This window comes from Dermochelys coriacea, chromosome 11, assembly GCF_009764565.3.
Source record: "Dermochelys coriacea isolate rDerCor1 chromosome 11, rDerCor1.pri.v4, whole genome shotgun sequence".
Lineage (NCBI taxonomy): Eukaryota > Metazoa > Chordata > Testudines > Dermochelyidae > Dermochelys > Dermochelys coriacea.
The window spans coordinates 17,937,639-17,961,903 of NC_050078.2; the positions used below are offsets into that span (position 1 = coordinate 17,937,639).

The 24,265-nt window shown below is 39.7% G+C and overlaps 1 protein-coding gene across 2 annotated transcripts in view; it reads right to left on the minus strand.

Moving 5' to 3' along the window:
* NCKAP5 (NCK associated protein 5) overlaps positions 1-24,265 on the minus strand; it is a 644,081-nt gene that overhangs the window by 556,205 nt on the left and 63,611 nt on the right. Inside the window, exon 2 of one of the 2 annotated variants that reach the window (XM_043505027.1) lies at positions 11,386-11,514. In XM_043505027.1, the coding sequence (XP_043360962.1) occupies positions 11,386-11,454 (69 nt within the window). In that variant the 5' untranslated portion in view covers positions 11,455-11,514. Of the gene's footprint in view, positions 1-966; positions 1,052-11,385; positions 11,515-24,265 lie in introns of those variants that run through there. The other variant, XM_043505028.1, reaches the window with a different exon arrangement.

Consider the following 24,265-nt stretch of genomic DNA (forward strand, 5'->3'; position numbering starts at 1 on the left):
CATCATGTTTCTGTGTGTCTAGTCTGTGGACCTGAATCTAATCTTACCTGACTTTTGCATCATGGTAATTCCAATTTATCCCATCAACTTCAGTTATTCCTGATTTACACTGGTGCAAGTGAGAGCAGAGTCAGGCCTTGTGTCTTCTCTATGTCGAAATTCAAGCTGAAGTAATTATTCCCATCATGAGGTATATACGAAACATTGCAAGATTAAGGCATTCTAAAGGAAGTGGTCACAGAAAAGTGCCACTATAATATACAGTTTAGTGAGGCAGAAAATGAGCAGTAAATAGCATTCAACTGGGCTAACTGGATCCCATTCCTTAGACTTGTCTTAATCCACCATATAATTTAACCTACTCTAAATAAATAAGAACCGGTTCAGACAGCATATTTTCCTCTTACAGTTGCTTCTGGGTGTTCAATAATCACATTAAAATGGTTTAAATTTTAAAAGAAATAATCTTGCCTCTAGGGATTTCTACTTTCCAGAAATGTTACATATTATTATATATATGAAAGAAAATAAGACAGAGTTCAAAGCTAAGCTGACTGGGCTACTATATACATTGGACTTTCTATTTTAACTAGTGTGACAAGCCATGATAGGTGGCTTTATCAGTAAACATTTCCAGTGGAATAAAGGGGCAGAAATCTCAAACCTAAACACTCAAAACAAGGTAAACAGGAGTTAGAAGATATTTTCTCTCCGTTTTCAATGCAGATTCCATTTCTTCCATTGTTTTGATATTTGAAACATCCATCAAGGCTTCAGTCAAAAAAAAATCTCCTCTCAAGACAGAGCTGTATGGTTATTATCCTTAATATTGAAAATAGCAACTAAGGGATAGGATAGAATAGAATAGTATTATAAATTCAAGTAATTCTATTTTAAATACTAAACCCAGACATCCCCAAACTCTTCTCGAACCCTTGCTTCTGTATTCATTCCATACCAACATACCGTATGATTTGCCAAACCAGATCAGACTATTGGTCCTTTTAGTCAGCTGGCAATCCTCTCTCTGGTAATGGACAGCACCTCATCAGAGAAAGGCAGGCACTTTCCTATCCTGCCCAACCAACTGTGTAATGCATCTGGGGAGGGTATGAAGTCTGTCCTTGCTCTACAGGTGATTACTTTACCCCCTGAAGCAAGAGATCAGATTACACTAATCATTAATTTAGCTTGCAAAGCTACAAACATTAGAGGTCATAAAATTACCCAGCCCTTTTACAAAGCCAGACACAGTATTTATCACAATGACCTTGTGCAATCCTGATTTCCACTGGCTGACAATACACTGTGTCTTCATTATTGCTTCTTATTAAAGATGGGCCCCAAGCCAAAACACTGAGGAATGTTCGGATCCAGGGTTCTGGGTTGGTCAGTCTCTATTTCTTATTAGTTCTTTAGCTTTAACAACTGTCTACCCATTTTGTTTTCATAACACTAAAACACATGCTTAAAGTTGTGTGTAGTGCCATTAACTTCAACTGATTATACCTACTGCCTCAGGACTGCAGAAGATCTTTGAGAATTTATGGAGACTGGCTCTGTAAATTTTACTGTGTCTAGTACTTGCAGCTCTGCAAGCTAAATTTAGGGCTCTGGTGGGAATTTCAAAAGCACCTCTGTGAGTTAAGAGCACCAATCCCATTGATTGCATTGGTTCAGTATTGACTGAGAGAGAAGCTGACCATTTACTTTATCACCAACACACTTTCCGCAAAACTTATGTGTTGCTTAGAGATCTCCCATACCACAACTGACATAGCAGCATGGCTACTAATACTCATACAAACAGATGTATTAAATTCCTAGGCACAAAAAAACACCTTAACTTTGCCTTGCAATGATACCATGCATAAATCATATGTTTATGGTTAGCAATAAACCATCTGTAGCCCCAGGTTAAAAAGCCACATTTGATATTTATTTTCCATTTCCCCCCCTCATCATGTCCCTATAGGTCAGGACATTGTGCTGTCAGGGGCCACCATCTTCTTTGAAGGCAGCTTTGCTTCATTCCTATATTCCCAATAGAATGCAGTGGCCATTTTGAAAGAGGGCATCTTAATCAAAGGCACCTGTGGTCTCAGTCCTATTAAAACAATTGGAAATGGCAGAGATTTTAAAAGGGGGAGGTCCTTTGTAGACTTTTCTAATAATGTCCTTCTATAATCAGTCTCTGCTGAAGAAGAAACTTTCCACTATGTAGAAAAAAGGGAAAAAAATACCATTAATCCTACCAAAAAATTTTAAGTAATCAGATATTTTAGTTAATTTAAGTATAAGGAAAGTTTGAAGAGTTTGCATTATTTCAGTATTAAGATCATTCAGGACAAAGAAATAGCCGCACACATGGTGCTAAATTTCTTAAAAGACTAATTTTAAAATTAATTTTAACTCAAATTAATTAACTAATATACTTGGCAAATTTGCAGAGATTCATTCTGTACTCAAAGAGTGAGTTCTGTAGTTTTGGTGCAAGATACACTGTATTCTTGATACATAATCCAGTGGGTGAATCTCTGCTGTCAATGCGAAAACTCAAGTAACCCCTAACTATGAACCACAAGTAGCACTACCTTAATATTTGTTTTTCTTGATCAAAATATAGATCTGAAATTCAACAATGGCACGGTAAGTATGGCTTGTCTTTCTGCAGTGTTCAATTCACAGTTTTGAATACATCCTTGAAATGAATGGAATGACACCAGGGATGAAGTTGGCAAATGGCCAAGATTTGCAAAGTCAACAGTGATTCTGGATGCCTTAATCTTTGAATTAAGTCTCAATTTAAGACTCCTTAAAGGGGCTTGGTTTTCAGAAGAACTTTCAACACATTTGGAAATGAGGTCCTACTCGGATGCCCAAAGTTGGGCACCCTAAAAATGAGCCACTCAGAATCCACAAACACTTGAAAATCTTGGCTTGTGGGTTTTAAAGATGGGATATAAATAGGTTTGTAAGGATTAGATTTTTATCTGTAAATGTCAGTAAGTACTGATTATACTCTACACACACAAGCCAATCAAAACATTTCCAGTGATAATAATCAAGATAATAATCAGAGTTAGGAAACATAAGAAAAATGCTGCTAAGAACTTAGAGTTTGATTTAAGGATATTTACTTCGTATATGTTGATATGTGATGTTGACGATTTGTGCTTTAATGGTTACAAACCTTTAACTTTTTGAATCTCAAAGTCCACTGTCATTAAATGGGTCCCCCTATAATTTCCCATAACTGTGAACATTTAAATTGATAAAATCTAAAATGTGCTTAAATAAACATCGATATTATCCATCAAAATTATAAAAATAAATGAACTCTGCCAAGCTTAGACATAAAAAAATCAGTGTAAAGTATATTAATCACTTCATCAGTTTTTGGTTACATAGTGTCCTTAATGAAGCAATATTTCAATAATAACTTATTGATATAAGTTAACTTGAAATTATATATAAATATCAATTTTCTATTATTGAAGGAAGATGAGACCAAGGAACTCCTATGGTGTCAGATTCCCTACCTTTCAAGGGCAAGTGGTGAATACAGATCACAACCTAACAAAGACACACACCCTTGAACAATATATGTTGTAAGCATACAAGCAGTGGGACAGTCCTAAACATGAGTAACTGATACTTCATGAAGATGTGGAGAAACAAGCAAATTCAGAGCTTTATAGGTTTAAGTGTGATAAAATGAATATCATATTTGAAAGGAATTCAGCATATAATTCCTAGTACAGGTGTGGTATGTTGATTGCTGGAAACATTGAGCTGTGTGTCCTCTAGTTGCTGAATTTCACACAAGCTGGAGAAGTAACAGCCACTTTGGGAGGTCCGTGAACCAGATATAGCAATAATTCAACCGTGCTGTTATCCAGGCATAAATCAAAACCTCTGCAGCTTGCTGAGGCAGCAGTGGCCTGAGCTTTGCTAAATTCCTGTGCTGATAATAAAGTCTTGACAATGTGGTTGATGTGGCACTCAAAGGAAAGCTTCGAGTCACAGATGAAACCAAGATTACAAGCTGGTTAGAAAGCAAATAACAGTCCCATCAAATGGAACCATAAATGAAAAAAATGCTTCTCAGCCAGTGATGGGAACCAACTATAATTCAAAATGATTCAAAATTCAGCCAAAGAGTCAGTATCACAGTGCAACCCAGATTACAAAACAGAACATGTGTGAAGAATTATACTCAACCCTGAGCATGTATAACAGTAGGAGGAAAAGGAGGACTTGTGGCACCTTAGAGACTAACAAATTTATTTGAGCACAAGCTTTTGTGAGCTACAGCTCACTTCATCGGATGCATTCAGTTACCAACAAATACCTGTTCCTCCTACTGTTTCAGAGTAGCAGCTGTTAGTCTGTATTCTCAAAAAGAAAAGGAGTACTTGTGGCACCTTAGAGACTAACAAATTTATTTGAGCATAAGCTTTCGTGAGCTACAGCTCACTTCATTGGAATGAATGAATGCATCTGATGAAGTGAGCTGTAGCTCACGAAAGTTTATGCTCAAATAAATTTGTTAGTCTCTAAGGTGCCACAAGTACTCCTTTTCTTTTTGCGAATACAGACTAACACGACGGCTACTCTGAAAACTGTCATTAATTAACATGGACATTTCAACCTTCCAATAACGCAGTACAATTTGTTCACAGAACAACTTCGCTAAGGGCCAAATCTTGCTCAACTTACTTACAGAAGTCATCCCACTGAATTCAGTCCACAATGAATAAAACTGGCAAGATTTGTCCTAGTAAGAGGAGAATATTTACAACTGGAACTGCAGTTTGCATGATGCAAGCCTTTGCAAAAAATTGGGACTGTCTTATTATTTCAGTATAAACAATACTACATTGTATTACCACTGCCTGGAAGGACAGAATGGAAGGATTTCTCTTGGTGTATATATATATGTCACTGACATAGGAGTGGAATGAACAGTTATGAGTTGGTTTTGGATTCAGTCAGAAAAGCCATTAACCTTGAAATGTGATCACATTGTCAGTTATCTTTGCCAAACTAGAGTTTCAAATTAGGAAAAAATATATTGTTTGCTCATAAACAGTAAGAGGTAGTTTTCCCTCAGCCCTACCAAAGATTTTCACTTTTAAGAAACTCTCTAAGGTATGATAGTGAAAACAAGCTCTTTGGAAAACAACTTGGAAACTGTCTCAGGCCAAATTACCCTGCACTGTTTCTACACCAGGGAAAACATTCATTGGTGTCATAAAGACTGCCTGGATTTATAAAGACAGTTGCCCAGAAAGCCAATTGCTGTTGCTACTGAGGAATCTGAATGCTTCACAATTATCCTGATTCATTTCTTATCTGGGTCAAATGGACCCCTAAAAGGAGCATGGATGAGGAATTATTTAAGATCAGTACCAATGTGGACACAAGAACAAATGGGTATAAACTGGCCACCAGGAAGTTTAGACTTGAAATTAGACGAAGGTTTCTAACCATCAGAGGAGTGAAGTTTTGGAATAGCCTTCCAAGGGAAGCAGTGGGACAAAAGATCTATCTGGCTTTAAGATTAAACTCGATAAGTTTATGGAGGAGATGGTATGATGGGATAATGTGATTTTGATAATTAATTGATCTTTAAATATTCATGGTAAATAGGCCTAATCTCCTGAGATGGGATATTAGATGGGTGGGATCTGAGTTACCCAGGAAAGAATTTTCTGTAGTATCTGGCTGGTGAATCTTGCCCATATGCTCAGGGTTTATCTAATCGCCATATTTGGGGTCGGGAAGGAATTTTGCTCCAGGGCAGATTGGAAGATGCCCTGGAGGTTTTTCGCCTTCCTCTATAGCATGGGGCACGGGTCACTTGAGGGAGGATTCTCTGCTCCTTGAAGTCTTTAAACCACGATTTGAGGACTTCAATAGCTCAGACATAGGTGAGAGGTTTTTCATAGGAGTGGGTGGGTGAGATTCTGTGGCCTGCATTGTGCAGGTCAGACTAGATAATCAGAATGGTCCCTTCTGACCTTGGTATCTATGAATCTATGACCAGCTTGTGAGGGTCAGAGAGAAGGCAACTGTCAGTTACTCAAAGTAGATGAGCCTTGATAAGCATTTTAAGGAAACCTACAAAAGCAATCTGTCTGGTATCCCCAAAGATCCCTGGCTCACATGAGTCCTAGTCAATAAGTATGTTCCATGTAAGCTGTATACTTTTGACTAGGACTGCTAACAGCATAAGGCAGATTACAGCAGAGTTGGTTGAAAGTTTTCCAATTTTTAAATCTCAGAATTTCTCACAGGATGGAAATTCTATTTTTAACCAGCTCTAAAATACAGTTTGTGATACCAGATGCTACTTTCATTTTGAGTCTCAAGTTAGAATAAATAAAGTCAAAAACTCTAAAGGAAGCTTTTCTTTCAACCCCAGCTATTTATGAAATGAATCTTTCTGGTTGTGCCTATCTAGAACTTTTCCACAGGTATTTTCTCATTTGTGTGTGTGCACAAACACACACTCAAAATAGAATCTGCATCCACCACTGAAATATACACTGGTCTGTGATGCAACACTACCCAACATATTAGGACAGGAAATTTGAAAGAATACCATATTCAGCTGGACTGCAGTATGGAGATTCATAGCAACACAATGTAGCAACCCAAATTGGATTATGTTGCCCTTTATCTGCTAAATTACAAGTGAAAAGTGGCATGATCCTTAAACTTCACAAGTTTTCAACTGGTTGTACATATCAGGTAAAAGATAATACTTTGAACAATACAATGCTAACAGCGTGGGACATTGGTTGCATTCTCACACAGAAGGAAGAATCCCCTTCCAGATTCACCAACCCTGCTTTCTGTGGGGGGTTTTATAATACTTTGTATATGACACCTTTCATCAAAGGTCTCAAAGCACTTTTCAAGCACACACTAGAAACTCAAGGCTCACAACATTTGGTGACATAGGGAAATATTATCTCCATTTTACTGTGAGAAAATTGAGGAATAGAATTTGAGAGAGATTTGATCAAGGACACAGCACCAGGATTTGAACCCAGAACATCTGACTCTGAGTCCTGTGCTCTAATCATTAGAAAACACAATGTTCCTTCCCAGTAGGTCTCCTAACCAACCACTGACTAGACTGGCCTTTACCTAGTGTTTGACTGTAATACAGCCTGAAGAGGGGTGGATATAGCCATTACTCCCATTGTAAAGTGCAATTAATTATATTATAGTGCTACCCTCATTACAGTGTAGTGGTATCATTGAAGTTAATCCAATTGAGAATCACAGCAGTGTATACTAGGCTGAAAGTATCAGCACACAGTTCATGAGCCACCAAATAAACTATTTACTGCAGTTTGCTCTTAAAAGTAAAAGCCTCATTTTTAAAGTAAGTGAAAAACTTATTTTGTAAATGCTGGCTTGCTTGAAAAGAAACTATTCTCAAACTTCCTGCTCAGCTAAATGCCATCGCAGCTGCAAATGCTAACCAAGTGCACAGTCAGCTTGGGAATTATTCACATAAATAAAGAGCACAGCTTGTAACATTGACTTTTTTTGATCAAAAAGTGTCCTGGGGACAACTGAACAGTTTGGATCAGGCAAAGGCTAGACTTCTGGTGGGCCTTTTATTATTTTCACAGAGTATTAGACCTCGTGAATACACAACTAGTTGTACTCAAAGTGATAATGACACATTCTAATAGTCTCTCTATCCCACAGATGCTTCTTGAAAAGTTGTTTTATTTACTTACTTTGGGAAGAAGTTCTTTTAGGACAACTTGAAATACAATCAATCCTTTCATTAGCTGTTTTAATAGCATCCTCAGGGCCAACATCCCTCACCACTAACAAAATAAGTCAGAGGTGCTGGAACAATTTGTATGGTGGGGGTGCTGAGAGTCATTGAACCAAACTGCAAACCCTGTATATGATGAAAACCACTTCAAGCCAGGGGTTGCGGCAGTACTCTTAGCTCCAGCACCTATGAAATAAATTGGTAATTATTATTGGATAAAAGGGATCTCGCCAGGTTAAAAATACCCTATTAAAAAGTACACTGATGCTAATAATATCTTTACCTTATTCCAAACTGAAAGAATTATTTAAAATCTAATGTATTCTTCATAGTCTGCTCTTTATTTCTGTTTTGCATTCTAACTCAGATTGGAAAAAGTACAGAATAGCAAGTTTTCCTTTTATTTTTTTCTCCTTGCATTTTTCATTTGCTGGTTGTCATTCATCAATACAATGTTTTGGTTCCAAATGTCAGAAGGAGCAAAAAGCTATTTGAAAAAACTAAAAATCATGAAACATTTCTAATATTAGATTTGTAAAACTTAACAGAACTTAAATTTAAGGCCTAAGCTACTTGACTTTCATTTTATATTGAATCAATCTTACAAAGTTTATTGTAGAAAACTACAAACTGCAGACCAACAAACAGGCTTCTACAAAGCTTGAGGTCCCAGTTCTGTCTCCTTTGTTTACCTGGGATCATATCCTGCCTGGAAAACTGTACAACACAGAGAAATAACAAATGGCTGAATAATATATCACAAATAATCTTATTCCATTGACATTATTTCTTTTGCATTTTATTTTAGTTCTAAATTGAAGTACCTTCAGTAATCACAGCATAACCCTGATGTGACTGTGGCCTCCATCCTACGAAGCAATTCACAGTGATGTAAGAGCCCAGTAAACATATTTTTGTTATAATTTTTTTTGTGAATTTCATGTTATTTTATTTTATTCATTTTATCCACAAGTGTTGTGTCCTTCCCACAACATGTGAAAGAGTCTCTGGGTGATGGAGTTTGCAGAGTGAGCCTGCCCCTCACTAACCATGCAGCAGTGGTTTCTGACCTGTGAGGCTGACTCCAGCTCTCCATTCCAGGCACCTGGAACCCAGGTTTGCAATACCGATCCTCTTTGGCCCATCTGCCCCTTCGTCATCATGAATTTGTGAAAAATATAGGGCTCTAGTTCCACGTAGGTGGATGGACTTTGTCTGAGAGAGTTTGTGTTGTTTCCATCTATTGGCTGGCCCACAAACAGGATAGAGGACCCCTATTAATAAGTCATCTAAAGGAGCTTTCCTTTATCTGAAGTGACAGAGGCCTGTTTTTTTTTAAGATGAAAATCAAGAGTTCTAATCCTAGCTCCCCACATGTGTCTCTGATTTAAATAATAATCATGTCTTGTCTGTAACATATAAACACAGATTTTCATAATAGAAATCTTCCCAAGAGCTTAATAGGGATGAAACCAATACAGGATATAGAAATTATTCTAAATTCCTATACAAAAACTATATCCTTATTACAGGTGGGTGGGGAAGGTCAACCATCAGACAGAACACTAAAAAGGGTGGTATTATTCTGAAGTCGTATAGGGATTTCTATAAGGGTTATTACATTGAGTTAAATATTTTGTCATTCCTTTCACCTGAACATGGAACTATAAATGTCATTGTCATTGCTCTAAAGGTTTGACTGCTTTGTCTATAAATATTAATTAATAGCCTGTGCATTGAAATTCCAGTTGTTGGCAATAGTGGAGACCCTCCATTGATTACAATAATAGCATAATCATATGACCATTTAAACTCAAAGTGATCCATTTCCCTTGAGATCAATGGTAAGACTTCTCTTGAGCTAACAAGAGTTGAACAGGGTCTTCAGTGGATATTTGCTGTTACTAAGGGCAAGAGATTCTTAGTCTTTGCAGAAATAAATGGATTAAAATATATTAGCTTTTGGTAAAGTATTCAGAGAAATATTCATTTGAACTTTTAATTAGTAGAAAATTGCTTCACAGTATAAATCATCCTCATATTTGTGTCTACATTTTTCTTTGAGAAAAGCTTATCTGGCCTCATTTTCAAGCTCTTTCCCTAAGGTTTTTCAGCTGTGCTAAAGGTTATGTCATGGAGGTGGAAAGCAGGTAGCACCACGATCCCCCACTTTCCTTCACCCACCTCCTCTAGCCATTTTGTGACTGCCAAAACTATTGGTGAAATCCATACATAGTTTCAGGTTGACCTGAAACTGCATTTTTTGTCAATTAAACTATTTGTCTGAAAAAATTTGCCCAGCTCTAGCGGGGCTTAAATACATTTGATTTTTTCCCCTCATTCAGGGGATCCAAGAAGAAGCGACTCTGTACTGTGCTATGAGGAAGAGTGTTATGTGCATGTGTCATTTGTCACTACTTCATTGTTTGTAGATTCCAAATTTAGACAAAAATTGGCCCTGAGTCAAAACCCCCAGATGAAAGCTGAAATGTTGTCCCAGTTTGGAGTTTGGACCACTCTCTGAAATGGGCTAAATCCAAACATACCAAACTCTGGTAAAGCTCAGATTCAGTTCTGAAAAGCCCAAATTTATACCCAGAATGGCTTGAGCCCATTTCTAGTTTTAGAAATTGCTTTCTCTTTCTCTTTTTCTCACTTTCTCTCTTCCTCTGAGCCAATACATTCTGACTCCAAGAGGAAGATGCAGGCAGAGATAATCCACTGCTATTAAAAATCTCCAAGCAATACTTAGGTTTAGTAAATTTTAAAAAATACAGATAGCGAGATCTACATTGTGCATTACTTCATGGAAGAAGTGTTTGTTTCCACAAGGAGATGGCATAGTAAAGCAGTACAGATCAATAACATAACACACTATTATGTGTGTTAACATTATCTCCTGTTCATACTTGTGTTGACTCTCCGATTTATTTTATAAGGCACAAAGGCAGATTTACAGAATCATCTCATCTCCCTATTTTCCGTTTCAGAGCCCAGGAAAGTGGTAGCTGCTCCCACAGTCATGTCCCCTTCCTACATTTGTTTCCCTGGCCTGCTGACATTACCAGTCAAGCAAGACCCATCCTCTCCTGCATTTATACAATAGAGGAGACTCACTAAGCATGCCAGCCACCTCCCCAAGCATCATTCCCAGGAGTCTCATTACTCTGAGAAGGCAGCAGATCTGCGATCACCTCCAAGGAAAACTTTCCCTTCTCAGAATAAGGAGTAGCCTCGGCAAAAGTCACAGAGGTGAATGTGGGCAGGGTGACACCTCTCAGTTTATTCAGTTTCAGCATACTAGTTGTAAATACATATTTCAAGTATTTTCCAATCTGGGCATCCATGATATGTCTGTAAAAGAATTCTTTGTTTATTCGAGTCAGTAGCTAAAACATTACTTTTTGAAGGCAGATTTGGGGCCAAGATCATACTCTCATTAAATTCAGGATCAGGTCCTTGGTATATCAATAATAATCCATCCAGAGCATGTGCCAGATGATGCTTCCTTAAATTAAAGAGCAATACTTTTAATGCCAAAACATACAACAGTAAATGAATATTTTAGTCCTTACCACAAGACTGCTGTCCAGAGAAAGTCTTTTCCCAAATTCCCCTTTCTGTAGTTGTTTTTTTCTCTCCATGGCTTTGGTGGTTTGTTTTCCTTGCAATCTACTAGAAATATCAGGCTGTTTCCAGTGTCACTGAAAAAAATAAATGCACGTTTCAACATTTGAGTTAACAGTTTCTGTCTTTCATCACTAACTTTCTAATAATCCAGCAGTTAATGACTTTGTGAATCGAGTAGGCTGTGTTCCAGGAACAAGTTTTCTGTGCCAAAAAAGTTGATCTGTCCAGAGAGAAATGTGAACTGAACATATTGGGGTGTTATATGTTAAAAATAAAAAATAAACCACCACCACCCAGCTGTTGATACTGTGCTTGGTTGGCTTTATCAGGGCCCCCTGTGTTTGTATAGTCTTTTACTAACAGATCTGGGAAATGGGTTTGCAGAGCTAGTAAGCTGTCTGAAAAAATAAACAGTTCACTTTGCTCACACTCCCCAATAAACCATGTTTACAGGCATAACTCCTTGTGTTATATTTATGAGGCACAAATATTGAGCCCAATCCTGCAAGGTTCTGGGAGTTGAAAACCCTGAACACCTTTCATAGATTTTTAAGGCCAGATGGTACCACTATGATCATCCAGTCTGACCTCCTGCATAATACAGGCCATAGAATTTCATCCTGTGAAATTCTGGTACTTCTGCAGTGGAGGAAATTAGTGGTGTCATTGTTGGTGACCTTTACTATTAATTCTAAGACATAACTTGCATCACGTAACAAAAAAATTTCAAAGTGTCCAGGATAACAAAAAGTGTCTTAAAAGGTTCAAATTTCTAAGAGAGGTATATTGTGCATGCAATGGTTTGTCTAGTGTGCTTTGGAAATGTAGGTCAGATTTTTCTCTTAGCTGCACTCGTGTAAATCTGAAATAACGTCTTTGATGTTAATGAGGATGTTCTGGATTTATAACTATGTAACTGTGATCAAAATCTGACCCAAATAGAGGCAAATAAGTATGCACATAAATGTAGAGCCAAGTATAAGAAACTTCTACTGCAACCAACATTGAGTGCATCTGTAAATGTCAAAGGGCAATGTCTGCAGCTCTTACTCTGGGCTAACTTCCAGCAAGGCCAAAAGGAGCTTTCCCTGAACAAAGATTGGAGGGTTTGGTCCAAAATCTTTAGTCAAGACCAGTTGTAGAAAGAGAAGAATAAAAAAAAATGGTTTCAGCAAGGCTGCAATCCTCCTAGTTTCACTCATTGCCAAATCCATTCTATTTAGTGGAAAACCAGACTAAAATAGAGCAGAATCTGACTCTACATATATAAGAACCAGTTTCTAACTCCTTTTACTTATTTTGAATAGTACCTTGAACCACAAGTAGCCCTACGACTTCAGTGGGATTACTATTGTAAGAAGCTATTCGAGGTGACTAAGGGGAATCAGAATCGGTCCTGGTAGCAATATATCCAGTGTCAAGTTTCACATTCTACCCAACTTCAAACCCATCTGACCTCACTTATACTGGCTTTGTTCTGGTTTGAGATCAAAATTCAGCCAGTTTTCTATATAATACCTGTAAATTAATCTGTAGAGAGATTAATTGCTATAAATGAGCTCAGTGAGAGAATATTTAAATGTGTGTGGCAATTAATCAGTGAAGAAATCTCAATTATTGCTCCAATCACTTTCTTTTACCATTTTGTGCAGTGCTCTTTACAGTAAACCTCTGCTTGCTTGCTTTGCTACCATTTAAAATGTGTTATTCACTTGAGATAATGAGGGAGCACAATGGTGAGTTACTACGTAGTTACCACTGTTTCCAGATGAATTTCCACAGTTCATGTGAAATACCACAATGGATATTATTAAAGGTGCAACGGCAACTCAATACAATGCTGTTCTCCTCTTTATAAAACGCCAGACGTGAGAAAGAAAGGGTTAACTTTTGTCATCTTTGCATAGTATCTCTATCCATTCATCATCATACCAGCCAAGCATAACCTTCCCTAAAATACATTTCTATTGACCAATAGGCTCACCTTGGCGTGAGCTAGAGGTAGTCATAGTTTGGAGGCAACCATCCCACAGGAAGGGCAAGATTTAATTTGAGTAAGTGCTTTGATTATCCTTTCTGCAGACACTTAGCAGAAAGCATTCCCAAATCCACTACACAAATAATGAATGTAGGACTATCTACCAATTATTTGTACAGTACCAATACTGAGCTACTATGGACATTTTACACATATATGTGAAGACAAGGCTCCCAAAAAGTTTATAGTTTAGATTTATCAACAGTTACAAATCTAGGTCTAGCCCTACCCTTTTCCAACCAGAAAATAATAGCCCATGACACATGGGTTGAGTTTTCAAAAGTGATTAGTGATTGTGGGTACCTCAGCTCTTGGGTATCGAACTCATGACCCCTTAAAGAAGCCTGATTTCCAGAAAGCAAGTACCCACATTCTTAATATCACTTCCCTTTATTTTGCCTCCAGCTGGGCACCCTTAACTGAGGCACCTACAATTACTAGTCATTTTTGAAAATCTTGCCCATGAATTAGAACAAACAAAAATATTCTAATTCAGACAAGCCAAAGGCCAGTTTGAGCCTCAAAATCAGACTCTCTCTTCAAACTAAAGATAAAAACATTGGCTAAAATGTTGAAAAACAAGCTCTTATCTCGGAACAGATATTTCTGTGCAACATATTTCCTGTCCCAAAGAAAGAGCTTTATCTGGTAGGCTTCTATCTCCTCGTGATCAACCTACAGGCCAGCTAAGAGACCTACAGTAATTCAAACGGGAAGAAATGCACCTCCTGAAAGATTCCACCTTCTGGGAGAGTGGCTGTCTAGCAGAAATAGACCTTAAGTGTTGTACCACTCACTAACAGTTTGCCCATGTCATGAGGAATACTGTACCTACATATCAGGATAAAACAATTTACCAGCCTTCTCTTTTTAGTTTATCATCCGCTGCCTGATGCTCTTGAGGGGGTTTTTTCATTGCAGAATTAACTCAGGTGATCAGCACCAAGGTTGACCTAGGCCAGGTGTGAGCAGCCACATTGCAAAACCATACCGAACTACATGTGTCCTCACTGGTGCTGCACTACTGGTGACACTGGGACTTCTGAGGAAGGGCCCAGGATTCTTTGTGCTGCAGTAAGTTGAGCTGCTCTATGATTCTTTACCAATGAATAAGGCTAAGATTTTGTCATGGATATTTTTAGGAAAAGTCACGGGCAGGTCACAGGCAATAAAGAAAAATTCACGGAAGCCCATGACCTGTCAATGACTTTTACTAAAAATATCCATGATAAAATGGGAGGGGACTGGGCAGCTGTGGGGTGGCTGGGAGCTCCAGGTCCCCACCCCCCTGGGGGTTCAGAGCTCCAGGGTCCCCAAGCTGCCAGGCTGGTGGGGAGCTGCAGGGTCCCTATGCCCCCTGCCCCGCGGTGGCTGCAGGGAGCTGCTGGGGTCCCCCTGCCCTCCCATGGTGTGGGTGGGAAGCTGCCAGGAGTCCCCCGCCCTCCCGTGGCAGCAGCCAGGGAACTGCGGGGTACACCCCCTGCCTGCAGTGGCTGGGAGCTGGGGGGGACCTCTGCTGCTTATGTCGGCTGAGAGCTTTGGGGCCCGCTACCTCAGGCAGCAGGGGTATGATACAGCTCCCTACCGCCGCAGGAGGCAGCAGGACCCTGCAGCTCCCAGCTGCCAGGGCTGAAGTCACGGAGGTCTTTAGAAGTCATGGATTCTGTGACTTCCGCGACCTCCGTGATAAAACCATAGCCTTACCAATGAATTATGGAAGTGTTTGTTTGTTTTTTGGGGCACAACAGGGCAATTGTGGGAAAGCACTGTAGAACTATCAGCACTTGAGTGGTTTAGCCCCTATCCCCACTGCAAAGTCAGTAGGTTACCAGACTGAGTAACTACAGAACCTGTATTTTAGCTGGCAGTCCAAAGCAGACCAGTTAACTTTGGCTGAAAGTACCACTAAACTTGGGAGAGAGGGTTGTGTGTGTGGATAGAGGTGGGTATGGTGCAACACCCATGAAAGAGCCTGGATTAACTGCGCAATAAAGCCATACCTTTGGATTTAGGAATCTTCAGTCCAGAGGTATTACACATTTTGAAAATATACTCATTTTATAATGGGAAGAAATGTTCAGTACACTGGGAGATGGACCTAATAATTTGCATCCAGGAGGTCCAAGGTATTGTTATTAACATACAGAAATTCCACCTGTAATCCACATATGACTTTTCCTGGTTCATATCGTCTCCTTCAGATAGAAGCTTATACTTTGATGTATATATCATGGCTGCTGGAAAAGTGTAAGATTATTTTACCAAGATAAACATCCAAGATCTCTTCCTACAGTTTAAGGGTACAGGGTCAGAGTTCAATAGAGATGTGCCAATTTATGCTAACCAAGGATTTGGCCCAGAATCATATCTTTTGGAAACGTGAAACTGATTATATTTGATTTTTTAAAAATCTATATGAACATAGCAACTGTGATAAGAGTCAGATTGACAATTCTAGAGACTGAAGTCTTCCTGTTTATCGTCAGAACAGGTACAATTCAAACATTCCCCACCCACACATACTTCAGTACCGACAGGGCAAGCATCCCTGGGGCAATAGGATAGTTCAGTCTCCATAGCTCATTCAGTCTTTGGCCTCCTCTACTGAGATTGTCAACAAGATTGCTAATTATGGGGATTTTTTTGTGATAGGATCATGAGCCTACTAGAGACTAGAATAAAATTGCCAAAGATTATATATTGGTCACATTTTAAAAGTTTCTTCCATCTAGAAAAATTCAGCCAGTTTGAGAGCTATCCTTTATACCTGAAATGGAGAACACAGCTGGAACTGGTAATATCTCTGAAAATTGGGGGGGAAATATTTTAAGTGCTGTCACTAGAATAGGACATTAAAAAGCCATCAGATAGGAAAAACTTTCAGTCAGTGCAGACGTTGACTAGAATTAAACAGGTGACCTAGAGGTGAAAGTCTCTCTGTCTCATTGTGAATCCTTTGAGTCACTCAATCCCCCTGGAATTAGTTTTCTAACTGAAATTTTATCTTCCAATTTATCATACACACTAGTCTCTATAGTACAGTAGGGTTGCTTTTGCAGACTGTGCTGGTGACACTGAAGTTTATGGGTTGGCTTTGCATGTAGGTTTCTCTAAGACAAACGAACACAGAAGCATTTCAAATGTAAGTATTATGAAGAATTGCATGAGCCTTTGCAAAACAGACATGAGGTGGAAAAAAGAAAGCATTTAAAATCATAGAGCTTATTACTATGAATATTCAATATAGTGAAGAATATTCATTACACACCAAACAGTGCTGTTATATTCCTAGGTCTGCATCAATCAAAAACCCTTACACTGATTCTGTGTCCTTTTTCTGTCCTTCCAAACACTTCAGACTGGGACCACCACAAAACCCCACCTCTGCAAAGCATTAAAAATGTTTCCATTATGATTAAAAGCAGGTCATTAAAATGGTTTCATTAACACACCCTCCTGCTTCCCTCCAATGGTATTCAGCAGGCTGATATTGAGGATTTAAATACTGACAAGGAAAAATCATTCTGGAATTCTCTTCTGAGCGGACATATCAGACAGCTGTCTTCAATACTAGTGATTAGGGAAACAGAAAACTGCATGGCACCTGTGTTTATGCATCATGAAATTACACACTTTCTGTTTCACCTGCAATATGCTCCACAGCAATGCTATGAGCACAGATCAGCCAGATAAAGCTCAACACACCCGAGTATTTGAGTAGATTGGTCATTATTTTGCTAGCACGAGGGTACACACTGTGCACACACACACACTGGATTAGGAGACTATTTGGATAAGCAAGCTGCATTTTTGCAGAGAGAAAGAGAAGAATCTTAGCCTGTGTCACGTGCTAATACGAGTGAGTTAATTAAATTAGAGAAAGTCTAGGTCAGACACTAAAACACCTAGCTAAGTTGAATGCTATGGGAATGAAAACAGAGCAAACACGGCACTATTCCATGCATGCTGCCCCTACGTCTAATTTTTTTCTGATTGGCTCTGGAAAATTACATCAAAACAAAAAATCCAATTTCGAGCAAGTCAGTCAGGAAACTACTGACAAAAAAGGATCCTGAGTCCGATCTCCCTTACACCAGACTTTCAGCAGCAAAACTCGTTTTGCCAGATTCTGACTCAGTTTATAACCCCCTACTGCTGCTCCTGGGGCATGTAGGAGTAGTGGTGGGTGTGCAGCAGCCCCAAGGGCCACCTCTGAGTTGCTCTGCAGCCTGGAGCATCCCCGTCTACATTCCTAATCTGTCCCAGCAAGTCCCCTGGCTTGTGAGGTGACCAATTTAGAGTCTAGAACAGCCCTATGCAGCACCTGCCTTGGAGAAATTATCCTAGCGGCATTGAAGAGTTTGGTTCAGGCAGGCAGACTCCTATGCAATGTATCCCAGAGAGAGAATGAAACAAATCTGCACAGTTACTGAACTTTCACCCTGTCTGCATCACAATTTTGCCATCTACCTTTAAACTTTCTTCACACAAGGCGTTCTCCCCCTGCTTGTCAAACCAAACATCTAGAAACCCGCCTTTTACAAGACCACTTCTAAGAGCCAAGCAAGTAAGGGTTGGGGGATTAAAGCAAACAAACCTACCAATGTGCTCAAAATAATACAAGGAATTCAATAAACCATAAAATACGGAATATGGCATTAAAGATGTTTCAGTAATGACAGATGTCAAGATGAAACAGATGAGAAAAGTTTAAAAGATTTGCATCTCAATATCTTATCAGGTTAATTACATGGATAACTGGATGCATTTAAAGAGAAAAGAGTTGGTTGCAATGACATAAATGAGAGGCCACAAGATTACAGTGTTAATGTGTTAAGGAGAATGGGTTATGTTTATATCATTTCCCTATTCCATAACAACTGTTATTCATCTGATGCCATTTTCTGTTCTTGTTAAAATCTTTCCTGGTAAAAATACTCTGAACAGTTAATAGACTTACAACCAATCCAAAAGCTGTAACCTTTCCAGCATTTCATATTTGGACTGTCTGTCCATTTTTATTGTGGTTATAAGGGCCATGCGCTAGGGAGGAAGTGAGCAGTCAGTAAATCACATCAAAGAATACTGAAAAGGTCAAAGGATTACACTTTGTTGTTTGCTTTTATGGAATATATGAGGCATTTAAACTGTGAAACTAAAATTATTTGGACAAAGATGATAACAGGTAAAAAGTAGGAAAGCATGAATGGGTTGTTGAGACAATGACTGATGAGGGTAGTGAGAGGGATCTGTTGCAGTGTTCTGATCCTCAGAAGACTGATCCTGCAAGACGATGTTGCATGAGCATTGTTAGCTCCTCCACAGAAGTCAAAAGGGATTTGAAGACAGTTGGTATTAGAGCTTGTCAGGATTTTTTGATGAAGTATTTTCTCTCTGGAAAATACCAGTTTCTCAAACCCAAAACTTTTCTCAGGAACACCTGGGTTTAAACATGGATTTCTGTTGGGAAAGTATCTCAGGTCCAGGATGGAATTTCAGGTCAAAATTAGAGATACCCATCCCAAATTATCCAGTATTATTATTATCCAAATTATCCAGTGATTACAGAAACAGACCTGCATGTGTCAGACCCAGAGATCAAGTCTCTACTTGGCCTAATTCAAAGGCTTTATCAGAAAGAGACATCTTTCTTAGACGATAGCAGGCCAAATCCAAAGGAGCTGTGTAATGTGATGCAATTCACAGATAAGTGAATGTGAGTAGGTCTGAAAGTGTGCAAGTTGGTGAAACTTGTTTTGGCAAAAGGAAGAAGTGTACAATAAACTAATCAAGAGTTCTTCATAACCACCAAGTCTGGATCTTTCGGCCCGACTCTCATCTTTCTTGCATCAGCATAAATCAGGAGTATATTTATGAAAGTCAATGAAGTATGAAACCAGTGAAAGATAAGAGTCAGGTTTGACTCTCCATAGTAAGCAAAATGTGATTGGTCAATGGACTGTACCAATTAAAATTTTTGAAGACTGAATTTAGTGCTTGTGAAAGATACCACATAGACGATCCTAATCACTGAAGACCTGTGTTTTTCCCTAGAATAGACATAACACAGGCAGCATCCTCTCTGCCTCCCTGCCAATCCTCTTCCAGAGAGATTGCCAAAAGGCATTAATTCTCCATGAATCTTCAACCTTTTCTAGCTCTGCTATGGCAGCCAACAAAAATAACGGCTAGTGTTTGTTACAGTGTTGGCTTTGTAATCTCAGTCTAGTTCCTGATGGTCCTATAACAATTTTAGGTCACTATCACCCAGACAGAAATACCTCATTGCCAAACCCCTGAGCAATTCAGTCTTCTGACAAATTTTATCTTTACATCAATTTGGCAAAAATTGACCATTTTAAAGGCACAGTTTTTGCCCACTTCTTTCTAGAGCAGAGGTGGGCTAGCTATGGCCCGTGGGAATGTCCTGCCCGGCCCCAGAGCTCCTGGCCCTGGAGACTCGCCCCCGGTCCCTCCCCCACTGTTCCCCCTCCCCTGTAGCCACGCCACCATGTGGGCAGTGGGGCTGCAAGCTCCTGCCGCTCTGAGTGGCATGGTAAGGGGGTGGCAATGGTGCTCACACCCATGCAGCAGTGAGGGAGTTGGGTAGGTAGGGGGTGCCGGGGGCAGTCAGGGAGCAGGGGGCGGTTAGGGGCAGGGGGTCCCAGGGGTACTCAGGGGACAGGGAGCAGGGTGTGGTGGGATGGGGTGGAGGTTCTGGGGCAGTGAGGGGTCGGGGAACAGTAGGGGTTGGATAGGGCATGGGAGTCCTGAAGGGCCTGTCAGGGGACGGGGGTGTGGATAGGTCAGGGCAGTCAGGGGACAGGAGCAGGGGGTTGGATGGGTCAGGAGTTCTGAGGGGGACAGTCTGGAGAAGGGAAGTGGGAGGGGGCGAATAGGGGGCGGGGGCTTGACTGTTTGGGGGCACAGCCTTCCCTACCCGGCCCTCCAAGTTTCACACCCCATTGTGGCCCTCTGGCCAAAAAGTTTGCCCAGCCATGTTCTAGAGACACAAAAAGAAACATGTTGCTATGCAAATTTTTTATGACAAAAATTTAGTTAATCCAAGCAAGGTTTTGCTAGATGAAGTGCCATATTAGAATCATAGAATATCAGAGTTAGAAGGGACCTCATGAGGTCATCTAGTCCAACCCCCTCCCTCCCCTAAAGAAGGATCAATACCCAATTTTTGCCCCAGATCCTTAAATGGACCCCTCAAGGATTGAACTCACAACCCTTTGAGGCCAATGCTCAAACCACTGAGCTATCCCTCCCCCCATATGACCTGTAAGAGCACAAATTGATTTGGTTTTATCAAGAGCAGAGCCCAGGAGAGTGAATGATTATTTACTGGTGAATTCTAACTCATGGACATAAGAAATTATAACCCAGTCTTAATTTATTCATAGTTTTTGAACATCTGATTTCATTCTATGAAGCATGCTGGGACGTTATAAATATTTTGTGGCCTAAAGGAAAATTTTCAAGATAAAAGTCATATCTTGAAAAATCTTTTCCTCTGTTAACTAATAACACTGTAAGGGACAAACCTCACATTGCCTGCTTAGACAAAGTAACAATCCGCTGACTTCAATGAGAATTTTCCATTTTCCTGAGTAAGGACAGCACAATTTGTTCCTAAATTACTCAAACAAATTCTATGGCCACAGAGGATGTCATGGTCACCTGCATTTTGCACAGCTGTTACTTTCTCATTTTGACCCCCATAATAGACTAGACTGAAACTTTACAGTAAGTGGCCTCAGGAAATTGTTCCACCCACGAAGCACGCTGTGATGGGTTCGGTCACAGAGACCCCCTTGGGACTATCACCTGATTTGTTAAGACTACCTCTAAGCCCATTTTCTCTGCCAGTTTGGGCCTCTAGAACCCTGCCTTGTTAAGCCAGACATGCGAATCTGCTCCAACACAGACCAAGGGTCTGAAGCACGTGCCCCAAAGCTGCACACTTAACTGAAAACAGCTTAACAAGTGTTCCTGTCTCCAGCACCCAGACACCCAGCTCCCAATGGGATCCAAGCCACAAATAAATCCATTTTACTCTGTATAAAGCTTATACAGGGTAAACTCATAAATTGTCTGCCTTCTGTGACACTGATAGAGAAATATGCACAGCTGTTTACTCCCCCAGGTATTAATTACTTACTCTGGGTTAATTAATAAGCAACAGTGATTTTATCAAGCATAAAAAGTAGGATTTAAGTGGTTCCAAGTAATAACAGACAAAACAAAGTAAATCACCAAGCAAAATAAAACAAAGCACACAAGTCTAAGCCTAATACATTAAGAAACTGATTACAGATTAAATCTCACCCTCAGAGATGTTCCAATAAGCTTCTTTCAAAGACTGGACTTCTTCCTAGTCTGGGCCCAATCCTTTCTTGTTAGCTCCAGCTCAGAGGGTAACTAGGGGATTTCTCATGACTGGAACCTCCTTTTTCTGTTCCACCCCCTTATATAGCTTTGGCACAAGGTGGGAATCTTTTGTCTCTCTGGGTCCCCACCCCTCCTTCTAAATGGAAAAGCACCAGGTTTAAGATGGATTCCAATACCAGGTGACATGGTCACATTCCTGTGAGACCCCAAGCCTTCATTCTTCCTGGCCTGACTCACAGGAGGGTTTGCAAGTAAACAGCCATTTACAACAAATTGTCCTAGTTGATGGGAGCCATCAAGATTCCAAACCACCATTAATGGCCCACACGTTACATAATTACAATATTCAGAGTAGCAGCCGTGTTAGTCTGTATTCGCAAAAAGAAAAGGAGTACTTGTGGCACCTTAGAGACTAACAAATTTATTAGAGCATAAGCTTTCATGAGCTACAGCTCACTTTTTTCCACCAAATGCATCCGATGAAGTGAGCTGTAGCTCATGAAAGCTTATGCTCTAATAAATTTGTTAGTCTCTAAGGTGCCACAAGTACTCCTTTTCTTTATAATTACAATAGGCCCTCAGAGTTATATTTCATATTTCTAGTTTCAGATACAAGAATGATACATTTATACAACTAGGATGACCACACTCAATAAATTACAAGCTTTGTAATGATACCCTACAAGATACCTTCTGCATGAAGCATATTCCAGTTACATTATATTCATATTCATTAGCATATTTTCATAAAATCATATGGAATGCAATGTCACACATGCATCTAACAACCTGTGATTATGAGTCATAATCCCCAGACTCTGAGGAAGATGATAGCTGCTTTGCCCCTTTTTGTGGAGAAGCTTATTCTCCACTGTGTACCTAGCCAGCAAGTAAGAAGAGGCAGAACAAGGGCTTCCTTCCTTCCAGGCACTTCCTGCCTACCTCCCACCTACTTGCTCACAATGCAGAGAGTTGAGTGAATAGCCCCTATTGAAACTCCATAGCTAAAGTCACAATTTGAACAGGGCTGAGAAGGGGAGAAAGGTCTGGGTAATCTCATCCAGTGGCACCAGAGAAAGAACTCAGCTTCTCCAGCTTCAAAGGACAAGCCCCTACCACTTTTAGGCTGCTACACCCTACAGCCTGTAACACACAGTTGAATAGTTCTCATTCCAACCCCTAGACGGCATTGGATACTTTATTACAGGCCAGATTCTGCCATCCTTACTCACATTTCATAGTAATTTACTCCACAAGTACGTTCATTCATTTCAGTGGGACCACTTGAGGGGTAAATTATCACTCAGTTGCCCCATTCTCCATTATTTCCAATATGTGCTCAGTCATAGCCAACAGTGGCAGCCACAGGGAGTCAGCTGTGACTCCTTGATTCTGACTATTTGGCCCTGGCAGAAGTTAGAGCAGAAGAGGTCCAATCTTGCTTTTGCCAAGCTTATACCACCAAGGAATCAGTCAGAGTAGAACCAGTCTCCACCACCCACACCTCTGGCACTCTTTGGTGGTAGGAAGATAGAAAGCTAGCATAGGAGGCAGCTAACCGATCTTCTCCAGCTATATACCAGCAGGGATTCCCTCTAAACAGCGAAAATTCTCCAGGGGCATTCTTCAGCTGCTTTAAAAATTTACGTTGTGCTTCTTAGGCAGTGTAAATTGAATTTAGTTGACTGGAAAATCTGGCCCCATGTAAACAAGAGTGGCACAACCTGGTTCGTCCTTATTAAAGATGAAAAAATGTTAAAAATTGATGGGTGTGATTTTGACACACAGTTGTTTGTATCAATTTTTGTAATATATGCTTACATGATAGAATGACAGGGACAATCAATAAAACTAGGGAAAAATTCTTTTCACATTCGTCCAAATTCAATTTAGCTTATGGTCAAGAAAACTGCAGTGAAGAAATTAAGGGGTAGATTGTGTCTTGGACTACGCACACACAGACAAGAGAGGGAAGGGGGCCAGGAAGAATACCCCATTTCCCAAAATGACAATATTTTAAAAGTAAATGCAGGAAGATTAGAAAATAGAGTTGTTCATCTTTGTGGTTCAGGAGAGGATGGGATAATCTTATGATGGAAAAACTCATGAATGATCTGAGATGCAGATTTGGTCTCTATATGGTAGTTTTACAAGTCTAGATATCATTTCTAGAATATGAAAAAGATAAGAGAAACAGACATCTGGACTATAAAGAAGTTTTACTTTATTATAAAATATTGATATGTTTAGCCACTCTTCAAGCAATATATGGAATTAATAAGAATTGTTAAGTTTCTGCTCCTGTATCAGCTTTTATTTAAAAAAAAATCATACCTCTGCAATATAGTTTGCAGCAATTATTATTCCCTTGTAACTGCTTGAAGTCTGCA